This window comes from Peromyscus maniculatus, chromosome 9, assembly GCF_049852395.1.
Source record: "Peromyscus maniculatus bairdii isolate BWxNUB_F1_BW_parent chromosome 9, HU_Pman_BW_mat_3.1, whole genome shotgun sequence".
Taxonomy (NCBI): domain Eukaryota; kingdom Metazoa; phylum Chordata; class Mammalia; order Rodentia; family Cricetidae; genus Peromyscus; species Peromyscus maniculatus.
Genome location: NC_134860.1, coordinates 24,558,043 through 24,579,571, shown reverse-complemented (window position 1 = coordinate 24,579,571; position 21,529 = coordinate 24,558,043). Strand labels below are relative to the sequence as shown.

At 38.9% G+C, this 21,529-nt stretch overlaps 1 protein-coding gene across 8 annotated transcripts in view; it reads left to right on the top strand.

Annotated features, from left to right (window-relative positions):
* Slc4a7 (solute carrier family 4 member 7) overlaps positions 1–21,529 on the top strand; it is a 94,164-nt gene that overhangs the window by 4,357 nt on the left and 68,278 nt on the right. For 3 of the 8 annotated variants that reach the window (XM_076544478.1, XM_076544477.1, XM_076544476.1), the window contains exon 2: positions 21,336–21,417. In XM_076544478.1, coding sequence (XP_076400593.1) covers positions 21,336–21,417 — 82 coding nt within the window. Of the gene's footprint in view, positions 1–5,316; positions 5,530–21,335; positions 21,418–21,529 lie in introns of those variants that run through there. The other 5 variants (XM_042284376.2, XM_042284375.2, XM_042284374.2 and 2 more) reach the window with 4 other exon arrangements.

The following is a 21,529-nucleotide window of genomic DNA, read 5'->3' as shown; positions in this document are numbered from 1 at the left end:
GAGATCTTCCTCTGCCTGTGGATTCCAAGATTGTATTACTTATTTTCTACTAGATTGCCCGGTTTGAGAAGCTGTTGGTTGTATATCATTTCTGATGAGGATTAAGAATGTATCTTTGAAAGTAGAGTCACACTCTGTAAGATGCACATTTGATTAGAAAGGAGCGTGGAATGGTTTCTAAAGGAATGGCGATAGAAAGGTTTTCTTTGCAGCTTTCTATAACATATAATTAATAACTTGGTGTGCTTGTGCTTTGCATACTTTTATATACACAATTTTCTCTACCTAATAATATTTATTTAAAAAAATTCTTTTTGAGACAAGTTTTGCTGTGTAGCCCAGCATTGCTTGGTACTCATCTTCAGCTCAGGCTGGCCTTGAAATTTTAGTCCCCCTCCTACGTGTGCCTTCAGAGTGCTGGGATTACAATTGTGTATCAGTACATTAACTTACTGGCAGTCTTCATTTTGGGAAAATACTAAAGGTCTACAGAATCTCTTTTGCTTTAAAAATCAATGTATTCAACAAGAAAATGAATCAGATTCATGTAGAGCCTCTTTCTCTTAAGTCTTCCTGGTAGAACTACAGATGCTTTTGGTAAAACTCTTCTAGGAAGCATCTAAAGAGTCTTACTCTGTGGCCCTGTTTGGCCTGTATAGACCAGACTGTCCTCAAATTCACACAGGTCCTCTGCCTTCTGATTAAAGGCATGTGCCGCCATGCCCAGCAGAAACAATTTTTTTTGTGGAGTAATTTTATACTTTGCCATGAAGATATTATTTTGGTTTGGAAATAAATATCTTTGAAAACTTTAGCAGTTTTAAGTATTGGTATGGTTGGCTGGAAAGTGGACAAATAGGGGACTAGGGAAGTGAGGGGAAGACAAGTGAGATAGACTAGAGGACATGTGTGAATTCCTGTGGACACTTTTAGGCAGATGTGGTCACTTGTAAGTGGAGCTCAGGGGAGTTGGGTTTCAGTAATCCTCCCAGTTCTCTCCACCTTCCTCCCTCCCTCCCTCCATGATCTTGTCATGCATTCTCAGCCCATCTGGAGAACAGGCTGGCCTTGAACTTCCATTGAACTTGACCCTGCCTCCAGAGTGCTGGCATTACCACACTTCACTGCTTTGATGTACATTTAAAACTGGATTTCTTTTCTTGTTGGTGTTCACACTTCCCCGTTAGATTGAAAGCAGAACTTTTTTTTTTTTTTTTAAAGTAGCGACTCCTAACAAATTGTGAAATTCATTGCTTTTTAAAAACTCCTAGGAGTTGGGTTCTTATGCTTGCTTGTGTTGCTGTTAGCTACCTGGGAGGCCAAAGTAGGGAGGTTGCTTTAATCTAGAAGTCCAAGGTTAGCACAGGTAGTTAAGCCCATTTAAAAAAAAAAAAAATCTTGATTTTTATATTCTATGAAATGAATTGAAAGGACCAGATTTTTGTTTTGTGAGAATGTAATTTATTTAAAAGATGAGAAAAGAGACTCCTGTATGATTAATGTTACCTCATAATACAGCACTGTATTTAAAATTGATTTAAACATAGAGGTGACTGATATGGCATCAGGCAGGTTCATGAATCGCCCCCCCAAAACTTGTTTCTATTTGTTTTTTTTTTTTTCTGGGAGAGATAGAAATAACTTTGAAATCTCAAAGGAGTCCAGAAGACAGCTAAAGAACATATCCTAAAAGTTAACTCAGTTTGACTACATGTCTTTAAAAATTCATAGGCTTATAGTTTGCTTAAATAATTGTTAGAAATTTCTGCATCCACCTCCATAACATACATTTGCAATTCATTTCTCAGATTCTAAAGTCTATAGGAGAGTCTGTGAAAGAACAATTTGTAGTCAAATAAGTTTGAGAGATGTCACACAGACTTTTTAGAAATTTGTAATACATAACAATACATTAAAGACTCTTGAGAAATCCTGTAATAGATAAGTATATTAAACTTTGAGAGAATACAGCCACATTCAGTGGTTCTTAGAAAACATGAACACCAGATCACTAATATATGTCATGGATCTTTAGAAAAGCAAATCCTGTGACACCGGCTATGTAAACCTGTATAAGAGAGACTTTTCTCTGTGTTAGTTACTGTATAGGAAAGATTGAAAATTGTGTCATTTTCAAAGTTGCTTCTTGCAATCATACCATCTGGGAAACTGAGGCAGGCCATTGGCTGTGATTTTGGACTACATCGGAATACACTATCTTAAATAAAAACAATTTCGGAAGCAACCTCCTTGTGTGGCACAGGTAGAGTTAATTACAGGATATCCACCTCATGCCATCTAACAGGTGGCTGAAGAGTGAGGATGGTTCTTTGTACTGATAGAGAGGTCGCTGGATCTAACTGATTGCAGAGACTTCTCTAAGGGAAGAGTAAGAATATGTATCTAAATACACTGGAGAGCTAAAGAGGAAAATGGCATACATCCCTAGAGAGGAAGAGTGTGAGCAGCGAGAGTGAGGGGAGGGAGCAGAGCTTCACAGCGAATTGTTTTCATACCTATGACAAAAGACACAGGGTGTTTTTTTATTTTATTTTACTTTTGTTGTTGTTTAAAGACAGGGTTTCATTGTGTAGCCTTGGCTGTCCTGGATCTCGCTCTGTAGACCGGGCTGGCCATGAACTCACAGAGATCCAGCTGCCCTCTGCCTCCTCAGTGCTGGGATTAAAGGCATTTGCCACTATCATCCATCTTTTTTATATAAATAATTTTTATGTTTACACATAGCAGAAAAAAATTTTGAGCCTAGGCTGACCTTGAACTTACTGCTGACCTCAAACTAAGGCAATTTTCTTGCCTACATATATGCACCACCACACCAGCTTCTAATTCCTCCTTCTTCCCTCCTCTCCATACCTCTCTCCTTCTCCCCTCTCATCTTCTCCCCCAGCCCCCTCTTTCTGAGATTGGGCATCTCACTACGTAGCCCAGGCTGGCCTCAGACGGCATTGTTCATGAACAGAATCTCTATCCTCCTTCCTTAGTCTCTCGTCATGCCCAGCAGATGATTTATGCCATGAGTTGACATTACTTCATGAGAGGTGTTAATAGAATCTTCTAACATATGAATTACCTAATTTTCATGTTGTGAAGGTACTTCATCGATGCTATAGTTTATATAGTATATAAGCTCAAAAATCATAACTAATATTAATGAATTGCATAACTCCTACCTAATTATGTACCGAATTCATAACTAATACAGCGAGCTGCATAACACCTACCTAATTGTGTACTGAGTTCATTTATCCTTTAGAAATTGGAGTTTGTAGTTACTGATGTTCTTTCTAATCTGTTTACATTCTACCCAGGAATTCGAGTCAGTGAAGTGTAAAGGAAAGGTTAGGGGCACTATTTAAAATGCAATGGCTTGGGTATAAGGAAGTAACAGTTTGGTGATTGTACTGCTTATTTTTTGTCAACTTGACACAGACTAGAGTCATCTGAGGAAAAGAAACATCAATTGAGAAAGTGCCTCCATCAGACTGGCCTGCAGACATGGCTGTGAGGCATTTTCTTGATTAATGGTTTCTGTGGTATGGTTCCGTTCACTGTGGGCAGTGCCACCCCTGCACAGGTGGTCCTGGCTTGTATAAAAAAGTCAGTTGAGCAAACCATGGAGAGCAAGCCAGTAGTAAGTCATATCCTCCATGGCCTCTGCTTCAGTTCTTGACTGCAGGTTCCTGCCTGGGTTTCTCTTGATGGCTATAAGCTAAAGTAAGCCGTTTCCCCTAAGTTGTTTTGGTCATGGTCTTTATCACAGTAGAAAGCAAGCCAGGACAGTGATGTACAATATGACTTTGTTCCTTTCTTTCTGAGATGGTTTGGCTGACCTTCGACTTTAGACGACCTTTTCTGACTTCTGAATGCTGTAATTACAGGTGTGCCACCATGCCTAGATGGTGGATACACTGTTATAAACCTAGACTTTCCCCTTGTGAAAATACTTACCTTTTAATTGAAATTCATAATGGTTTTTAAGTTATCTATAATGTACTTAAGATCCATATATATATATATATATATATCAAAGTTATTAAACGTTTTAAGTCATTTAAGTTATGAATAAAATAGTCACAATTTTTTAAGTTCAAAGGCTAGGGATGTGTGTAACTCAGTGGAAAAACACTTGCTCAAGGTGCTTAAGGGACTGCAATTAGATCTCCAACATCCTGAGAAATAAACTCAACAAATAATCCAGGTGAATTGGCATTTGCTGAAATTACAGGGACACAGTTGTAGGGGACACAGGTCATATTGCGTTCCTGATTTTATTATGGGGGCCACTGTTTACCAAGTTTTTAAAGTTAACATTGGGGAAAAGATCATTTTTCCATCTTTTGAAGTTATTTTTCTTTTCAAGAAAGTATTTTTATATTTGTTTTTCAATATAAGCCTTAGTGTATGTTCAGAGATGACACAACCCCTTAGATAAAGTAACAAAACCCACTAAAGGTTCTTTTTTGTTGTGTTTGTGAGATAGTCACTTATTTTGTAGCTCAGGCTAGCTGTGAACTTGGACATAATCTTCCTGAGTGTTGGAATTGTAGCAAGTGCCCACATACTCTGAGGGCGTTTCATTTTCTGTTTGTGTTTTGAGATGAATTTTGCTACTTTATTGCCCAGGCTGTCCAGGAGTTCAGTACTTCCCTACAGCCCTTCCTGATCTGGGATCTCAGACTAGCCACTTGAGCCCTGTCCTTAATTTAACTAGAGGTAAGGCTTTATTTAAGCAGGTGATAAGTTTTGAACACCAGGAACATAGAAATCAGTTTTCACCAGTTTTAGATATTTTTAAGTTTTGGGAAATTATGTATTTTACTTGTTTGCTACTCCTTGTGTGGTTTTTGCTTTATGGAAACCATGGGTTTTTCATGTACATGATTATAAAAATGACTAATGACAAGAAGGATTTCCAAGTTCAGATGACAGCTGTTACACTGTTCTGGAAGTGTTGAAATGTGCTATTTCTAGTCCATCTTTAAGAATTACTATATGGTAGGAACCTTTGCTCCTCATCTGCTTTTAATTTTATGATTTGGGGTTTGTGGACAATCTTTATGACTACAATTGCCCCCTAGCCTCATAGTGCACTCCTCAGTGGGGGCCTATTAGGAAGAATGGGGTGATCTTACCTACTTCCAGTTGTCAGGAGGAGCTCCCTTGGGTATTTTTGCATTTCATACCTGCAGGTTACAGTTTTCCTTGAGATTATTTTTGCATTTGGGAGACTTAGTTTCCCTTTTGCTAAGAATTTGGGATTCTTTCAGAATAAATTTAACCCTCATTCAACTTTTTATTTTGTCTAGCTGTTTTTTTCAGAAATAGAGAATTTGAGAAATGATTTTAAGTTCTACAGACTGTTTCAAAATAAGACAAAATTCAGAGACAGCACAACCCAGGCAACACATTCATAGCTTCAGACAGTCTTATCACCACCAGGTGGCTCCCGGCAGCCAACACACCTTTGTATTCTCCTGCCTGCTGCAACTTTTAAGTGCTGGATTACAGGTATGATTGCCCTGCTGGCTTTATGCATTCTATTACAATGCAGTTATTTGACTAATCTGTTTAATTAAAATCTGTAGTCTTAACCTTATTTAGAAGGATCCAAAGTAGAGCCTCTGATGAGAAACAGGAAGCTGGAGCCAGTGCAGACAGTGATTTCTGGTGGACCTGAGAAAGAAATACATGACAGAGATGAGAAGGTTAGAGGCAGCTCTTCCCTGAGGCCTTTCCTAGTTGTCCTGTAGTGTTTGGTCATTATTTCTTGGATCCCAAAGAGAACTCTATGTACTTTCAGAAAGAATCTGGGAAGTTTAAACAAAGTTTAATAGAGAAACCAAGAGAAGCCTGCTTAGTAGCCTCACAGAATTTCTGTTTTCTTACTGAGATAAGAAATACCAATTATGAAATAGCAATAATATAAGAATACAGATTAAAGCATTGCTAAATTGCTATGCAGGTCAACTGGCAGGTCTTTACCATTTATAGCAAATGCTTGTTGCCTGCATTTTGAATGCTACTCTTTGACGCTTCTTTTGGATATTTATTTCAACAACTCATATTCAAATGAAAATTACTTCATAGTACAACAGTGCCTATGCTGAACAGAATACAAACTAAACTTTTAAGTACATTTATTAAACAATTTTAGCAAATACTTGATTAGGTATTTAACTTACCATTCTCCAAAGTACAGAGATCCCAAACATATTCCCAGTATTTTCCATATTCTCTAACAATACTTTTTTTTTTTTTTTTTGGTAGATAAGAATAAATACCTCCTGACTGGGTCTGGTGGTATAGACCTGTAATCCCAGCTATTTGGGAGGCTAAGGCAGGAACATCACAAGTTGAATCCCCATTTAGGATCAAGAGTGAGTTTAAGTTCACTCTGGGGAACTTATTGAGACCCCTGTCTCATAACAAAATGTAAAAAGGAGGCAGGTTTATATAGCTCAGGACTAGTCTTTCCTAGCATGTGTGGGACCTTAACGATTGTAACAGAATTAATACTTAGAGGAAATAAGGAGGTAAAGAAAAACAACTTGGAGGTCATTGGACCAAAGATTTGGGTCTAGATGATTTCTTGCCCCTCCTCATTTGTTTACACAGTGGCAATTTTATGAGAGTAAACAGACAAGAGTTAAAGAATAGGAAAGGAAACAGGACCGAGCCAGGAAGATTGCCAGCTTGAGGCCAATCTGGGCTACAGAGTGAGGCTCTGTCTCCAAAGAATTCATAAAGAATAAAATGGGAGAATGGTATAATAAAAGAGGAATTTAATAAAGTCTTTGGGAATGTGAATGCAGGTGAGGTTACTCATTTAGAAAATCAATAGGAACTATAAAATGGGTATCTATTTCTAAGAAGAAATGAATAGAATTCATTTTCTTCAACAATAAACTTTATTCCCCTTTTCACTCTTATCTAACAACATTTACCAAGGAGCAGACGTACACTATTCCCAGAGCCAGTTGTTCGGTTTAGTGTGTTCAGTCTCTGAAATGAGTTGAGAGGGTTTGAGGAGTTGGACGGGGACGGGGACGGGGACGGGGGGGGGGGGGGGGGGGGACGGCGGGGGGGCACGGGCTGGGCAGACGGCTCGGTGTTAAAGAGCACTTGGTGCTCTTCCAGGCACATCCTTCTGTTCCCGAGGGTCGGACACATCTGGCCTACATGGGATCCAGGCATGCATGTGGTTCACAGACATAAATGTAGGCAGAACATACGTACACATAAGTAGCAAAGTAGACCACAGGCGGTGTTGGAGAAGGGAAGTAAGGTAGACCTTTGGCTTGGATTCTTTCTGAGAGCTGTGGATATTAAATGGGGGAACAGTCGGTACTGTCTCCTCCAGACAACTCTAGAGACAGTTACGTGGAAGCTGGAAGCCAACGAGAAAGTTACCATGTTTTCCAGGCCAGTGAAGATAGAGGCTTGAGCTGTGATGATCAGAGAAAGTAAAAAGAGAAGCAGGCTGCCGTAAGATCCATAGGCAGCTGAATCAGCTGGACTTGGCACTTGACTAAAGTCATAGAAAAGCACTGGGTAGTAGTCATGTTTCTACTAAGCAGCCAAATAAGAGTGTCTTATTTACTGAGGTAAATGTAGAGAAGAGAATGTCATTTAAGTTTAAATCTTCCCTTTGTAGCCCTGGCTGTCCTGGTACTTTTTTGTTTTTTGAGACAGTTTCTCTGTGTAGCTTTGCGCCTTTCCTGGAACTCACTCTGTAGACCAAGCTGGCATCGAACTCACAGAGATCCACCTGCCTCTGCCTCCCGAGTGCTGGGATTAAAGGCGTGCACCACCACTGCCCGGCTCGTCTTGGTACTTTTAATGACTGAATTAGCAATGGTCCTCCTGCTTCAGCCTCCACAGTGTTAGGGTTACAAATATGCACTCCTGTCTTAGAATTCAACATATCTTCAATATAACTTAGCAGTTTGAGTTCTGCATGGTCTGCGTAGCAACATTGACTCAAACCCAAAACCAAACCAAACAAACAAAAGTGCAGAGCCAAGAGCTAATGACTTTACAGTATGTTTAGTAGGTCTGTGGGATGAGTGTAGAAGCGCTCTGGTTTTGACAGCCGTTTTCATATGTGAAAGTTCAATAGACTAAGGCCCAAAGACTTGTTCTGTAACATTTGGAAGCACATAGAAAAATGTTTTTCAGCTCCCTTTTGTGGATTTAAAAGTATTTTATGGAAATAGCAATAGGAATACAGAATAACATTTATGTGCATTTATATTTCTGTGCCCTGGAAAACAAGTATATTCAGTACAACTCTTTAAGTTCAAGATGTGTTTAGGTCAGTTTTTGTGAAAGGATGAAGGCTTTGCTTTATGTTTGATTTTACACATCTTCATATTGTTGCTGAGATGGAACCAGGTAGATTTAAATTTTTTTCTTCAGGTTCTTTAAAATTAGTAGTGCTCCCTGGTTATTTCCAAAGCAATAGATATCATTGTGGTTGGGCCCAAGGTATCTTTTTCCCTTCTAGTGGACATTTGGCAGCATCTGTGGATATTTTAGTTTATCCTAACTTTGGTGTGTGTGTGTGTGTGTGTGCTTCTGACATCTGTTAAGTAAAGACTTAATATGTGATGACCTACCAGTTGTACAGCCTGCTAAGACAAAGTAGTACATAGGCCAAAATGTCATTAACACTAAGGTTTAGTGTCCCTGTCCTAAAGGATTTGATTCAAGAGTCATAGAGCAAGAGAACAAAAGTGTCAAAAGAGGGAAGACAGAGTAAGTTTATCATAGTTTACTATATTAAACCACACACACACACACACACACACACACACACACACACACACATACACACATTTTTGCCCAGGTTGGCCACGAATTTACTGTTCTTCTTCATGTTGGGGTGACAAACATACACCACCATACCCAACCGTATTTGACTTTTTTTTTACATGTGTGCATATGTATGTATGTATGTATGTACACATGTATGTACACATGTTCACATGTGTATTGGGTGTGCATGCAGAGGCCCAAAGTTGATGTCAAGTGTTTTCCTAATTGCTCTTCAGTTTCTTTATTGAGGCAAAGTTTCTTGCTAAACTTGAAGTTGCCTTTGTGGCTAGTCTAGCTATCAGCTTGACTCCAGGGATCCCCTATCACTTCTCTCTGCTACTGGAATTACAGGCAGCTGCCATGCTTGCGTGGCTTTTATGTGGCTGCTGGGAATTTAAACTCAGGGCTCCCCACTTTTGCAGAAAGCATTTTATTTACTAAGCTATCTCCCCAACCCATATTTTGACTTGGTTGTTGTTGTTGTTATTTGTGTGTATATGTGTCTGAATATGGGGTATACTAATGTGTTTGTGTCTGTGTGTATACATGGAAGCCAGCCTTCCTTCCTTCCCTGAACCTGGAACTGTGTGTCCTGCATCTCCCACACCCCCAGCTTCTAGCTTAGAAGCCAGCAAGCCCCAGTGACTATTCTTTGTTCACCTGTCCTTGGTGCTGGGGCCTCAGGGATGCACTGAACATCCAGCTTGTTATGTGGTTGCTGGTATCTGGACTCTGGTCATTAGCCTTGCTTGGCCAGTGTATTTTTTTTGTTTGTTCTTTTTTCTTTTTTCTTTTCTTTTTTTTTAAATTTTCTGGAGCTAAGGGCCGAACCCAAGGCCTTGTGCTTGCTAGGCAAGCGCTCTACCACTGAGCTAAATCCCCAACCCCTTGGCCAGTGTTTCTAACCAGTGAGCCAATTTCATATCTTAATACCGATTTCCCTCCAACTTCCTCTGTACCTTCCTGGGACTTCTTCCTTCCTTCACCTTCATGTTCTCCTCGTCCTTTTCCTCTTTTTTTTTTTTTTTATAACCATTGAGTCCAGTTAGTGCTGCAGGCACCTGTGTGGGTGTGGTGCCACCCACTTGAGCATGGGAGACCTAGTATTGCTGTATCCAGAAGAAAAATGATTCCTCTTCTCCTGATCCTCAGCTTGGTGTTGAATCTCATGAACCTTCTCCATCATTGCTGGAATGCTAATTGGCTTGCTCTTGTGCAGGTCTAATTTGACTTTTTATTTTAAACTTGTGTGTGGGTCGGGGGGCTTGTCTGAAGGGATTAGAGGAAGGTATCATCTCTTGGAGCTGTAGTTACAAGTTGTTGTAAGCTGTCTAACATAGGTGCTGGGATTTGAACTTGGGTCCTCTGGAAGAGCTACAACTGCTCTTAATTGCTGAACCGACTGTATCCCCAGCTCCTAAATAAATCACACACGGAGGCTTATCTTTATAAATACCCGGCCATAGCTTGGCTTATTTCTAGCCAGCTTTCCTTAACTTTAAATTATCTTGTCTACGTTTTGCCTCTGGGCTTTTATCTTTCTTTTATTTCTGTAAGTCTTATTCTTACTTCATTGCTGGTTGTGTAGCTATGTGGCTGGCCCCTGATGTCCTCCTCCTTCCTCTCTCATTCCTTGATCTTCTTCTGTATATTATCTCTGCCTGCCAGCCCTGCTTATCCTTTCTCCTACCTTGCTATTGGCTGTTCAGATCTTTATTAGACCACCGGGTGTTTTAGACAGGCACAGTAACACAGCTTCACAGAGTTAAACAAATGCAACATAAACAAAAGTAACACACCTTAAAATAATATTCTACAACAGAAGAGTGTATGGATCAGTGAGTGAATTTGTGTACTTGGGGCTGAGAACTGATATAGGGCCTTTATGCATGCTGATCACCTCTTTTATTATTTTCTCATGTAGCACTTACAGCTGACAGTATGGCATATAATAGATGTTTCCTCAAACATAAATGAAGAGAGCCTTTCACTTTCAATAAGACAATGATTGTGTGTGTGTGTGTGTGTGTGTGGTTTTTAAGTAGTAATAATAAACAATCTGGGCTATCAGGCAAAAAGGACTTTGGAAAACCTGTGTCTACCAGCCTCCTGACGCTGATATTTCTCAGTACTTGGTCTTAACCACACATAGTGATGGTTTTATTGACACATGTGAGTTGTTATTTTTCTTACCATGTCATGAAATACGACATTTAGAAAGACACTAATATTCCATATGATAACCATTCAAATTACAAAAACCAGAGTGGAGGCACTTGGGAAGTTGAATAAGGAAGATTTCTGTGACTTCTAGCATTCTAGTCTGTAGAATTCCTTGTTTCAAAAAGGAAAATTGGTTGAGGAGATTGTTCAGTGGGTAGCTTTGCAAACATGAAAACCTGAGTTTGGGTCCTCAGCACCCACAAAAAAAACAAAACAAAACAAAACAACAACAACAACAACAAAAAAAAAATAACAAAAAAAAACCAGAGCTGGTGTGTACCTGTGACTCTAGTGCTAGTATCCAGAGCCTGGTAGATCTTTGGAGGTTCACTGGCCATCCAGTCTATTCAAAATGGCAAACTCCATTTAATGAGGGACTTTGTCTGTTTCCCCATTCTCACGGACACACACACAACAAAGCTAAAAAGAAGACATGAATACATACAGAAAAACAATACAAAACTAAAAAGAAGACACGAATACATATACAAATGGGTTTGGATAACTGTATACGGAATATTCATTTGAAATTTGTTTCAGGTTTCACATTGCAGCTAACTTTACAGAAATGATTTGAGTTGAATTGGTGTTAAAGAGGAGTTTCCACTGTTAATTGAGAAGAATATTTGCTGTGTGTGATGGCATACCATTATCATCCCAGCACTTGGGAGACTGAGGATTACAAGTTTCAGGCCAGCCTAGACTACATAGGGAGAACTTGTTTCAATCAAACAAAAACACAAAGTTATCCTCAATGAAGTTGGGATTGTTTTGATATACTTATTTTCATTAAGGTGTTACATAAGTTACCATGTATTCTTTTTTATTGTTTTCTAAATAAACTCTTTAGTTTTTTGAGTTTTAATTCTACTATGGTAGAAGTAGATGTAACTCTTAGTAACAAAAGCCCCTTGAAGTTTCCAGTAAAAAGGAAGGGTCCTGGTCAGGTGCTGGAGCTATGTTGCTTATTTTTTGTCTTCCCTTCAAGTTGTTAGAGATTATAGGATTACTATCAATTCTATTAGTAATGTAGTTGGAGGTAATGTGATATAAATTTAGTAATCCTCAAAAACAAGATCTCTCTGAATAACATCATTTCATTTAGGTTGTGCTGCAATTAAGTTTAGCTTACTGAAAAGTACAGTAAGGTACACAATACACTTAAATATCCACACACAGGATACTTAGACTATGCTTTCTTTGGTTTAATGTTGTCGAAAGACTTTCTTTAAACTTGATTGCTTCATTCTTTCAGTTCATCTTTCCTTTCTTGCCCCCCCCCCCTTCTCTTCCCTATACTTTGTTTTAAAGATAAAGTTTCATGGCACTCTCCCCAGCTGGCCGTGAACTCACCATGTAGTAGACGCTGGCCTTATGAATTCTTGGTCTTCTTGCCTCCATCTCCCAAGTGCAGGGATTGCAGAAACACCTGGCTTCTTTCAGTATTTCTAAATGTGTTTGTTACAGTTCAGATCTGGCTAGTGCCCTGACCCTTTCTTTCTAAGTTGTAGTTATCAGCTTGGAAGATTAGGTAACATAGAAGACAGTGATTGGCTGTGCCATAAAAGCAACTTAGAGGAGTTCATCTGTATAAAGCACAGTGACCTAAATCAGATGTGCCCTCACTGTCCCTGGACTCTTCTAGGGATTTACTGCACTGTAAAAACAAGGCCTGTCAGTACTACTATGGAAAGATTTCGGCTGGCGAGGAAGTTACATGTAGGTATCTATTAGTTAGAATTCGTGTTTTATTTACAGATAAACTTTAATCTTTCTAAGCTTTATAGTATATCTTGGAGAAATGTGGGGTTCAGTTAATGCTGGCTTAGAATATTATCATCTCTGTCCTTGGCTGTGGAACTCGTCTGTGGAAGAGTAAAGCCTGTGTAATGTTAGGAACAATGGCAGCGTCTGTACCACTCTACAAAGTTCTTTTCAAGGAAGGGCATATGGGAGGCTTGGAGGAAGGAAAGGAAAGGGGATGATGTAATTATACTATAATCTCAAAAAATAAAAGAAATAATTAAAAACCGTTACATGGCTAAGATAGTTGGAAAGAAATCACATCATATTAAGCACATTTGGAAGTTAAGATGTTTGGTAGCTGAAATTACTCTCTACAATGTTTAGTAACCAGAATCTATGAGAGGTCTTACTTTTGGGTTATAGCCACATCTGATGATAGAAAAATAAATTTCTAATGGGGATCTCTTATGTCTCTTTTTATACATGGTATTTTTCCTAACTTTGGTGTCAAAAGCTCTTATACTAGGTTAAAATGATACATTTTAAGTAACTTTAACATGTTATTCATACTGTGCTAAATCCCATATTTTGATAATTTGACCAAGAAAAGTATATGTTGTAAATGTTGCTTTTTCAGGCAAGGGAAATGACTAAGAGAAATTTTAGTTATAGCATGTAATTTTAATAAAAAAAAGATTTGTTTGATTTTTTTTTTTTTTTAAATAGGATTCTTATTTGTGAATTGAATTTTGACTTTATGCTGATTCTGGGCTTTCAAAAATATAAATTGAACGAATTGAACGATTACATTTTAAAGTATCATATTTATGCTCTGTGTTAAGAAGTGATCTTTTAAAGATTTATTATTATTATTATTATTATTATTATTATTATTATTATATGTAGTTGTGTGTGCTGCATATGAGTGTATGCATGTGAGTGCAGGTTCCTGCCTCAGATTCCCTGGAGCTGGAGTTATAGAGTGGTTGTTGGCCCCTGATAAGGGCCCCTGGGAGAGCAGCAAGTGCTCTTTACTGTTAAACTGCCTCTTTACTCCCTAGAAGGGTTTTTTCCTTTTAATATTATGTGCTTTGGTATTTTGCCTGCATGTATGTCTGTATGGAGCTATTGAATCCCCTGGAACTTAAGTTATACACAGTTGTGAGCTGTCATATGGGTTCTGGGAATTGAACCCAGGTCCTCTAGAAGAGCAGTCAGTAATCTTAACCCCTAAGCCATCTCTCCAGCCCCGCTTCCCAAGGGGTCTTTAAATTTTTTAACTTTTTAAAATTTTTAATAGTGACTTATACTTTCAGACATAATGGACTTTCAGCATTAAAATAAAGGACTTCCAAGGGTCCAGATACTCCTTGATGCTGGGAACTGAGTGGAGAACAAACCAGATGTGCTTACTGACTTTAGTAATTTATTGTTCAGCCTGTGAGATAATTAAGTGATTCCATGAATTTGTTATTAAGTAAGAAATGCTGTATTATGACAAGTGACCTTGATCTGTAGTTTAGTGAATCAACAGTTCACATAAATGGCATTCAGGAGCCTTGGCTTTTCATTGTAGTTCTTTTACTGGCAATGTGATTGAACAAGTCACTTAAACTTTGCATATTTCTTTCATCATTTAGATTAAAAGAAAGAAGGAAAGAAAGAATGAAAATTGAATTGGAAAAACAAATTATATTCCATGTAGATGCCTTTATGGTCTCATTGGTCAGGATTTCAAAAGATAATTCCTTTGCCTCCAGATTTTTTCCCCCCGGAGGATCATGTCTTAAATAAACCAATAAGTTGGAGACTTGAGTTTTCACTCATTGACACATACCCGTTTGTAGTATAATACTCACATTGTGCCCTGGGTATTTGCTAAGTGAATGAGTTTCAGTTCCAAATCCTTAAGGAAATTATGCTTGTTCTCCTCCCTACCTTGTCCCTCCTTCCCTCACTCTGCTCTTCTCCTTTTCCTTCTCTTTTTCCGCTCCTCCCCCCCCCCTTATGTTTTTGAGACATGACCTCATACTACAGCTGAACCCAGCTTGGAACTCTAGCAGTCCAGTTATCTCAACCTCCCAGTTTTGGGAATGGCAGTTTGGGGCTACCACACCTGGTTTGTGGACCTTGAAAAGCATTCAGTCTTTGTAGACCTCCTCACATCCCACTCTGGTTTTCTATAGTAAAGAGGTAGTTATACAAGTTGGTGTGTGTGTGTGTGTGTGTGTGTGTGTGTGTTTGTGTTTGTGTGTGTGATACAAGATTTCACTATATATACCTGGCTGTCCAGAAGACCAAGCTGGTCTCAGATTCATGACAGTTCTCTTCTCTGCCTCCTAACTGGAATTACAGGTGTGTATTACTGTGTTTCTCTCTGTACCCCAGGCTGTCCTGGAATACACTACATAGTCCTGGATAGAACTTGTGATAATTGTTGGTCTTGGCCTCTTATGCTAGAGTTACAGACATGAGCCATTATGCTAGGCTAACATCAGTAATTAAAATAATATTTGAAAATTTTTATCTCTGTTACTTTGTACATATTTGACTGCTAAAGTATTCTTGTGTCTTGGCAAGTCTGTGTTGGTTAAATCTTGGAGTGAGTATGTCTCTTTGTAAAAATAGTGAAATCTTAGTGTTTAAATTTCCCACAGAACCCAGTGAGGTTTTTGAACTGGCTGGTGACAGTATCCTGTGTTACGTGCCTAAGCTCTCGTTGTTGCCGAGGCTTTTCCTGGCCGGTGCTTGTCTCATCTCACTCCAGTTTCCCTGCTCTCACACTTACTTTTTTTACATTCCCTTTGTTTTATTTTCCTTAGAGGCTTTTTGTTCAAATTTGGATTGTCTTTAATTAAAATTCAAATTCCAGCATAATGTCATGGCACAAGAAAAGTCAGATCTGCAGATGAATAAGTCAGGTGTTGTGCCTTTAACCTGTTTCCCAGCACCCAGGAGGCTAGGATAGGAAGATTACCGCAGCATGTGAATTCCAGTCCAGCCCAGGGTGGAGATTGAGGTCTTGTCTCAAAACAGACAAGCAAGACATGGGGAAAGAAAAAGGAACCCAAATTGTATCAGCATTCAAATTTGATTTCCTCTAGTCCTGAAGACACCTTATTTCTATGCTGTGTACTACACATTCTTTATCAAGGAATAGTAAGTTGTTTCTAGCCTTTTCCTATTACAAGCACTGATGTAATAAATAACCTTGGCTACCTGTTACTTCATGTATAACATTTAATCTCTTTCTGGAATAAGATATCCACGTGCCTTATGGATAACTAATATTCTATTTTATGTTGTAATATAGTGGTGTTTATAAATTTAAAAAAAATTGACACCAGAGCAGAATTAAGATAAGATTAGGTTGAGCCTGACTTGCACAGATGTAATTTGGATGCTTTTTTATTCTTTTGTATTTTTGTTTTTTCTTGTGACATGCCATTATTTATTTAGGTAGATGTTGTTGGTGTTATTCTTAGCTATTGCTATCTTTAGTTTACTGCTGTGTTCTTAGAGGTAAAAATGTTGAAAGAGTCTTTTCTATGAGAAAATTTAAAAATAATTGACATTGAAATGTGAATATTTAAAATGTTATACAAGAAATGAAATGCCACTAGGACTGCTGGGCTCTGTTCATTAGTGTGTTCTTAGTGAGCACATTACAAACATTTAATATGCACATGGATTTATTTGCATGTCAACATTTAAAAAGAACGCACATTTTGCATGGAGTATTAATTTCCTGTGCATTGAAATGGCATAAAGCATTATTCTAAAACAATCACACCTAAAAGCCATGCATTTAGACCAAGTTTTTACCCCCTTCAAATACCCAGTGCCTTTGTTCTGGCGGTTTCAGTCTGTGGTCACATGTACCCTTTGTACTTTTGTTGTATTTCTTCCCGTACAGCCAGATGGCCAATTTTTACAGCCTACACAACACAGGCAGTTACAACAGATGCTGTCTTTACTACTCATGTTTCACAGTTGAAAGACTAGGAAAGGGAGAAGTATATTTGTTTCCTAAAGTGCTCCTTTGGTCAGTTAGTGCTCTAAGTTTTTGTTGGCTTGTTTTGTTTTTGTGTTTTAAAAGACAGGGTCCCATGTCGCCCAGGCTGACCTTGAACTCCCTATGCATCCTTAGATAACTGTTGAACTTGTGATTCTCCTGCTTCTACCTTCCAAGTGCTGGGGACTGAAAGCCAGAACTGTGTTCATGCCAGCTAATCACACATACACATACCTAGCCCTATGTCTGTAATATTTTTATATTTAAAATATTTTAACTTTAACCCAGTTTTGGTGGCTCATATCTTTAATTCTAGGATTGTCATTGGTTCAAAGCTAGTTTGGGTTACAAAGTTAAACAGCCCCCCCCCCCCCCCGAACTTTAGGGTTAGGGATATAACTTTGTGCCATTTGCCTGACATATGCAAGAACTTAGGTTCAGTCCCCAGAACTGTCAAAAACTTAATAAAATTAGTTGTATTTTGTTATGTTAGTTACATTTGAGAACTGTAATAGCAACTGTATGATACTTGAACTTAGTTTTCCTTCAGACACATTTTTCTGAGCAGTTAATAGTTTGGTGCAGATTCCATCAAATCTTTCTCTTTACTTATTACTAAATAGAAATAAACACACATGGAAACAGACGTTTGGGAACAAAACTGGTTTAATTGATTTTTAATGTGTATGTGATTTATTTATAACTCTGTAAATTACTTTTTCAGCAAATAATATATCCTTGAGATCTTTCCTAACTATGTATTTAGATAGATCTACTTGCAGCTTGCTTGCTTTCCTTTCTTCCCTCCCTCCTTCCCTCTTCCCTCCTATCCTCCCTCTCTTTCTTTATTTTTTTTTTGTACCCAGGGGAGTCTTGAACTCAATTCATACCCTAAAGTCCTTTCAAGAGTCTCCTCTTTCTACCTCTCAAGTGTTAGTTGGTATGAGAGGTCTCTGCTACCTCAAAACTTGCTTCCAGTTTTTAGATTTTTGCCCCACCCCCCACTCACCCACTGTGTGTGTGTGTGTGTGTGTGTGTGTGTGTGTGTGTGTGTGTATGTGTATGTGTGTGTGTGTGCATCAAACCCAGAGCCTGTGTATCTGTGCTTGTTAGGTAAGAATTCTCCTACAGAGCTACATTAAGAAATACAAGTGACCTGTTTTTATTTCTTTTCTTTTTTCTTTATAAGTAGAAGTTATAGGCCTTGTGTGGTACAGGAGGCAGAGGCAGGCAGGTCTTTTTGAAGTCAAGATCACCCTAGTCTATATAGAGAGTTCCGGGCCAACCAGGGTTACACAGTGAGACCTTGTCTAAGAAAACAAAACAAAACAAAGAACCTACTACATTGAGAATGGAAGGGAATTGTAGAGTATCCCAGGAATAGGTTGAGTAGATTAGTAAAGGTGTCCACCCACCTTCTCTGAGGATTTTTGCACATGTGGAAGTATTTTTCTTTGACAAATAGTTAAGATGATAGAGTATGTATATTTTTAACTCAATATAGTCGTAAAGTAAGTGTAATGAAAATATAAAGTCAATGGTAGATAGTGGACTTACGGTATTTTTAGTGCAAGCTGATTAGCATTGTTGATGCATCTGAACACGTAAGTAGAGCTGTGTTGTTTGTTTGAGGCCAGGAATTAGTTGTATTGTTTCTTATCCTGGCACTTGTACAGGCTAAATGAAGCCTTGGATGGGAGCAGTTAATCCCTTTAGTGTGGACAGTATGTTGCCTATTAGGACACAGCCTTGGCCTCTTAGGTTTAGGCGAGAGCTTGTCAGTTGGAGGATTGGTGCATATGTGAATTCACAGACTGGCAGCATGTGCAGGGCCTTCGTGGGTCTAAGCCAGATAGAGTCCCAGCACTGAGAGGGGAGAGTTTACACAAGTCCCATACCTAACCCAGTATCTTCAGTTGATAACTTCTCACAAAGGAAAAATAAATTTTCTTCAATGGATTCTCACTGGGTATACAAACCACTATTAAGGACAGACCCCATGCCCACCAGTAACACAACACAAACTCAATGGTGTTTTTGGAAGATCTTTGTCTCATAATGCTCAATCCTGCTGTGTTTAGAAGGCTTTGTTATCATGGTGTCCTCCATACCTTCTGGCTCTTACCCACTTTCTGCCTCCTCTTCTGCAGTGTTCCCTGAGCCCTGAGGGGAGACAACCCTTTTAGGACTGAATGTTCTGAGTTCTCTTACTCTGCAGCTTTGGGTCTCTGCATTTATTCCCATGTGCGGCAAGAACAATGATGGCTGAACAAGACACTGATCTATGAGAATAGCAGAGTATCATTAGGAGTCATTTTATTGGTTACATTTCTTTAGTAGAACAGTAGTAATTGGATTTCCCCTAGATCCTTGTCCTCTCAGGTTCTTGGCTATCCAAGCAGTGTCTTGTATGGATTCCATCTCATGTAGTGGGCCTTAAATCCAATCAGATACTAGTTGATTACTCCTAGAAGCTTTGTACCTCAGTTGCATGAATTTTCTTGCAGGCAGTTCACCATTATCGATGAAAGGGTTTATAGCTGGGTTGGTGTTTCCCTTTCTCCTCCGGCAGCATGCAGAGTACCTTCCAGTATCATGAACACTAGTAGTAGGGATGAAGTAGTTAGGCACCAGCTCAACTTCTCCATGTTCACTAAGGTGTGTAAGCGCTGTCTTCAATAATGGGGCCTTATCATCAGTTTGTGGGGAGCAACCAGAAACCTTGGCAATAGGCTTGGTTGTGTGAGGGTGTCCTTGGGTGCCCTTTGGCCAAAAACTCAGTTAGATTTTTACCCATTCCCAGAACTGGAAGTTTCATTTAGTGACAAGAGATGTTTATTGGGTTTTGTAGTTTCTCACCCTTAAGCTGTTTAAGGGCCTGGCTTTGTTTCTGACTTTGGCCCTATTACTAAGGAAGTCTGACTAACTGGTGTCTTTTTTTCTCATTTTATTGTGTGGAATTGTCTTATGGTTCATACAGCCTCTTATAGCAAGTCATTTAACTTCTTTGAATTGACTTGAACACTACCAATTCGGACATTTATTTGAGGTTTTCTTTGGGTGTCTAGCTTTAGAAAGTAAGCCTGGATAGCAGAAAACTTTTATTTCCTAGGAATGCTATGCCTGGTGCTGAATTTGGTGGATTAGCTAGTGAGTTGGGATAGCAAGAAATTTATTTGAAAATTCAAGCAGACCAACCCTGTTTCTGAGTTTAGATAGTGAGAATTTGGGAAAAACTAATAAACAGCTTGTTAATTTATTGTGAGTATATGGAAAAGCCTTCCACCGCAGGCCAGCACTGCTAAAGGTTGTGCAAACCTTTCCTGGCACAACAGCCTATGCAGGGTCCAGAGAGTTAAATGTGGATCTGCTCAAACCCAGAACTCAGCTTTGAGAGATGGGTGTGTTACCTGTTTGCATGTGTTGACAGAGCAAATACATTTATACTGTGTAGATGATGGTGATCACAATGTTCTTTTAAAGTTGTTAGGACTTGAGAAAGGAAGTATAAGCTACAAGCTTCTTTTAAAATGGTACAAACTATTTTGTAATACAAGTGTTTACAGAATATATTTTTGTAGAGCTGGGGAAGGGAGCAGCTTGAAACTTAGATTTGATTAAGGTTGAGTCTTTACATCATAAGCCAGAATTTCCTTAGAGGTTACAATTTTGGCTTTGTAGGGAAATGAACCATTCTAATTTTTGCTGTTTGTTAACTTACAAGTAAAAATGGTACTACACATTGACCTCACCACTTATTTTGGACAGTGTTGTGTTTATCTGTAATCCATGGCAGTGGTTGTTTTCCTTTATGATTTTGGAGCAAATGTCAAAACAAGCATTCCTCTCTGACACTTAAGACAGCATTCCTTTCACATAAGATCGATTAATACCCCAAACCCCCACCCCCACCCCGCCTTTGGCCTTGGGTGTGTTTTATTGGGGCTAAATGTAGTATTTTTTTAAAAAAATAGTTTACAGCCCTTTGCTGATTTCATTCTTTTTTTTTTTTGTTTTTGTTTTTGTTTTTGTTTTTTTCGAGACAGGGTTTCTCTACGTAGCTTTGCGCCTTTCCTGGAGCTCACTTGGTAGCCCAGGCTGGCCTTGAACTCACAGAGATCCACCTGCCTCTGCCTCCTGAGTGCTGGGATTAAAGGCGTGCGCCACCACCGCCTGGCTCCGCTGATTTCATTCTTAACTTTTTTTTTTTTTTTTTTGTTTTTTTTGAGACAGAGTTTCTCTATGTAGTTTTGGTGCCTGCTCTGGAACTCGCTCTGTAGACCAGGCTGGCCTCAAACTCACAGAATCCAACTGGCTCTGCCTCCCCAGTGCTGGGCTTAAAGGTGTGCACAACCAATGCCTTGCATAACTGTGGATTTAAAAAGTTCTTATAAACACTTTTAAAAAGATGCAGTTGTTCTCAGAACATTATTTTGTGAGAGGGTATCTGCTTTTGGTTCTTTGAAATAATATGTGCATTGGTTTATAGTAAAGCAGAATGTCTTGTTTCTAGGGTCCTGATGAGGAAGCCATTGTAGATCTTGGCAAAACTAGCTCAACCGTGAACACCAAGTTTGAAAAAGAAGAACTAGAAAGTAAGTTCATTTAAAATAATTTCTTATGCTTAGCAGGGAAATGAGCAACTGATGCTGTCTGTGTTTTCTTAAGTTTTACTTACTGCTTCTGGAAACATTGCTGTGGGGTCAG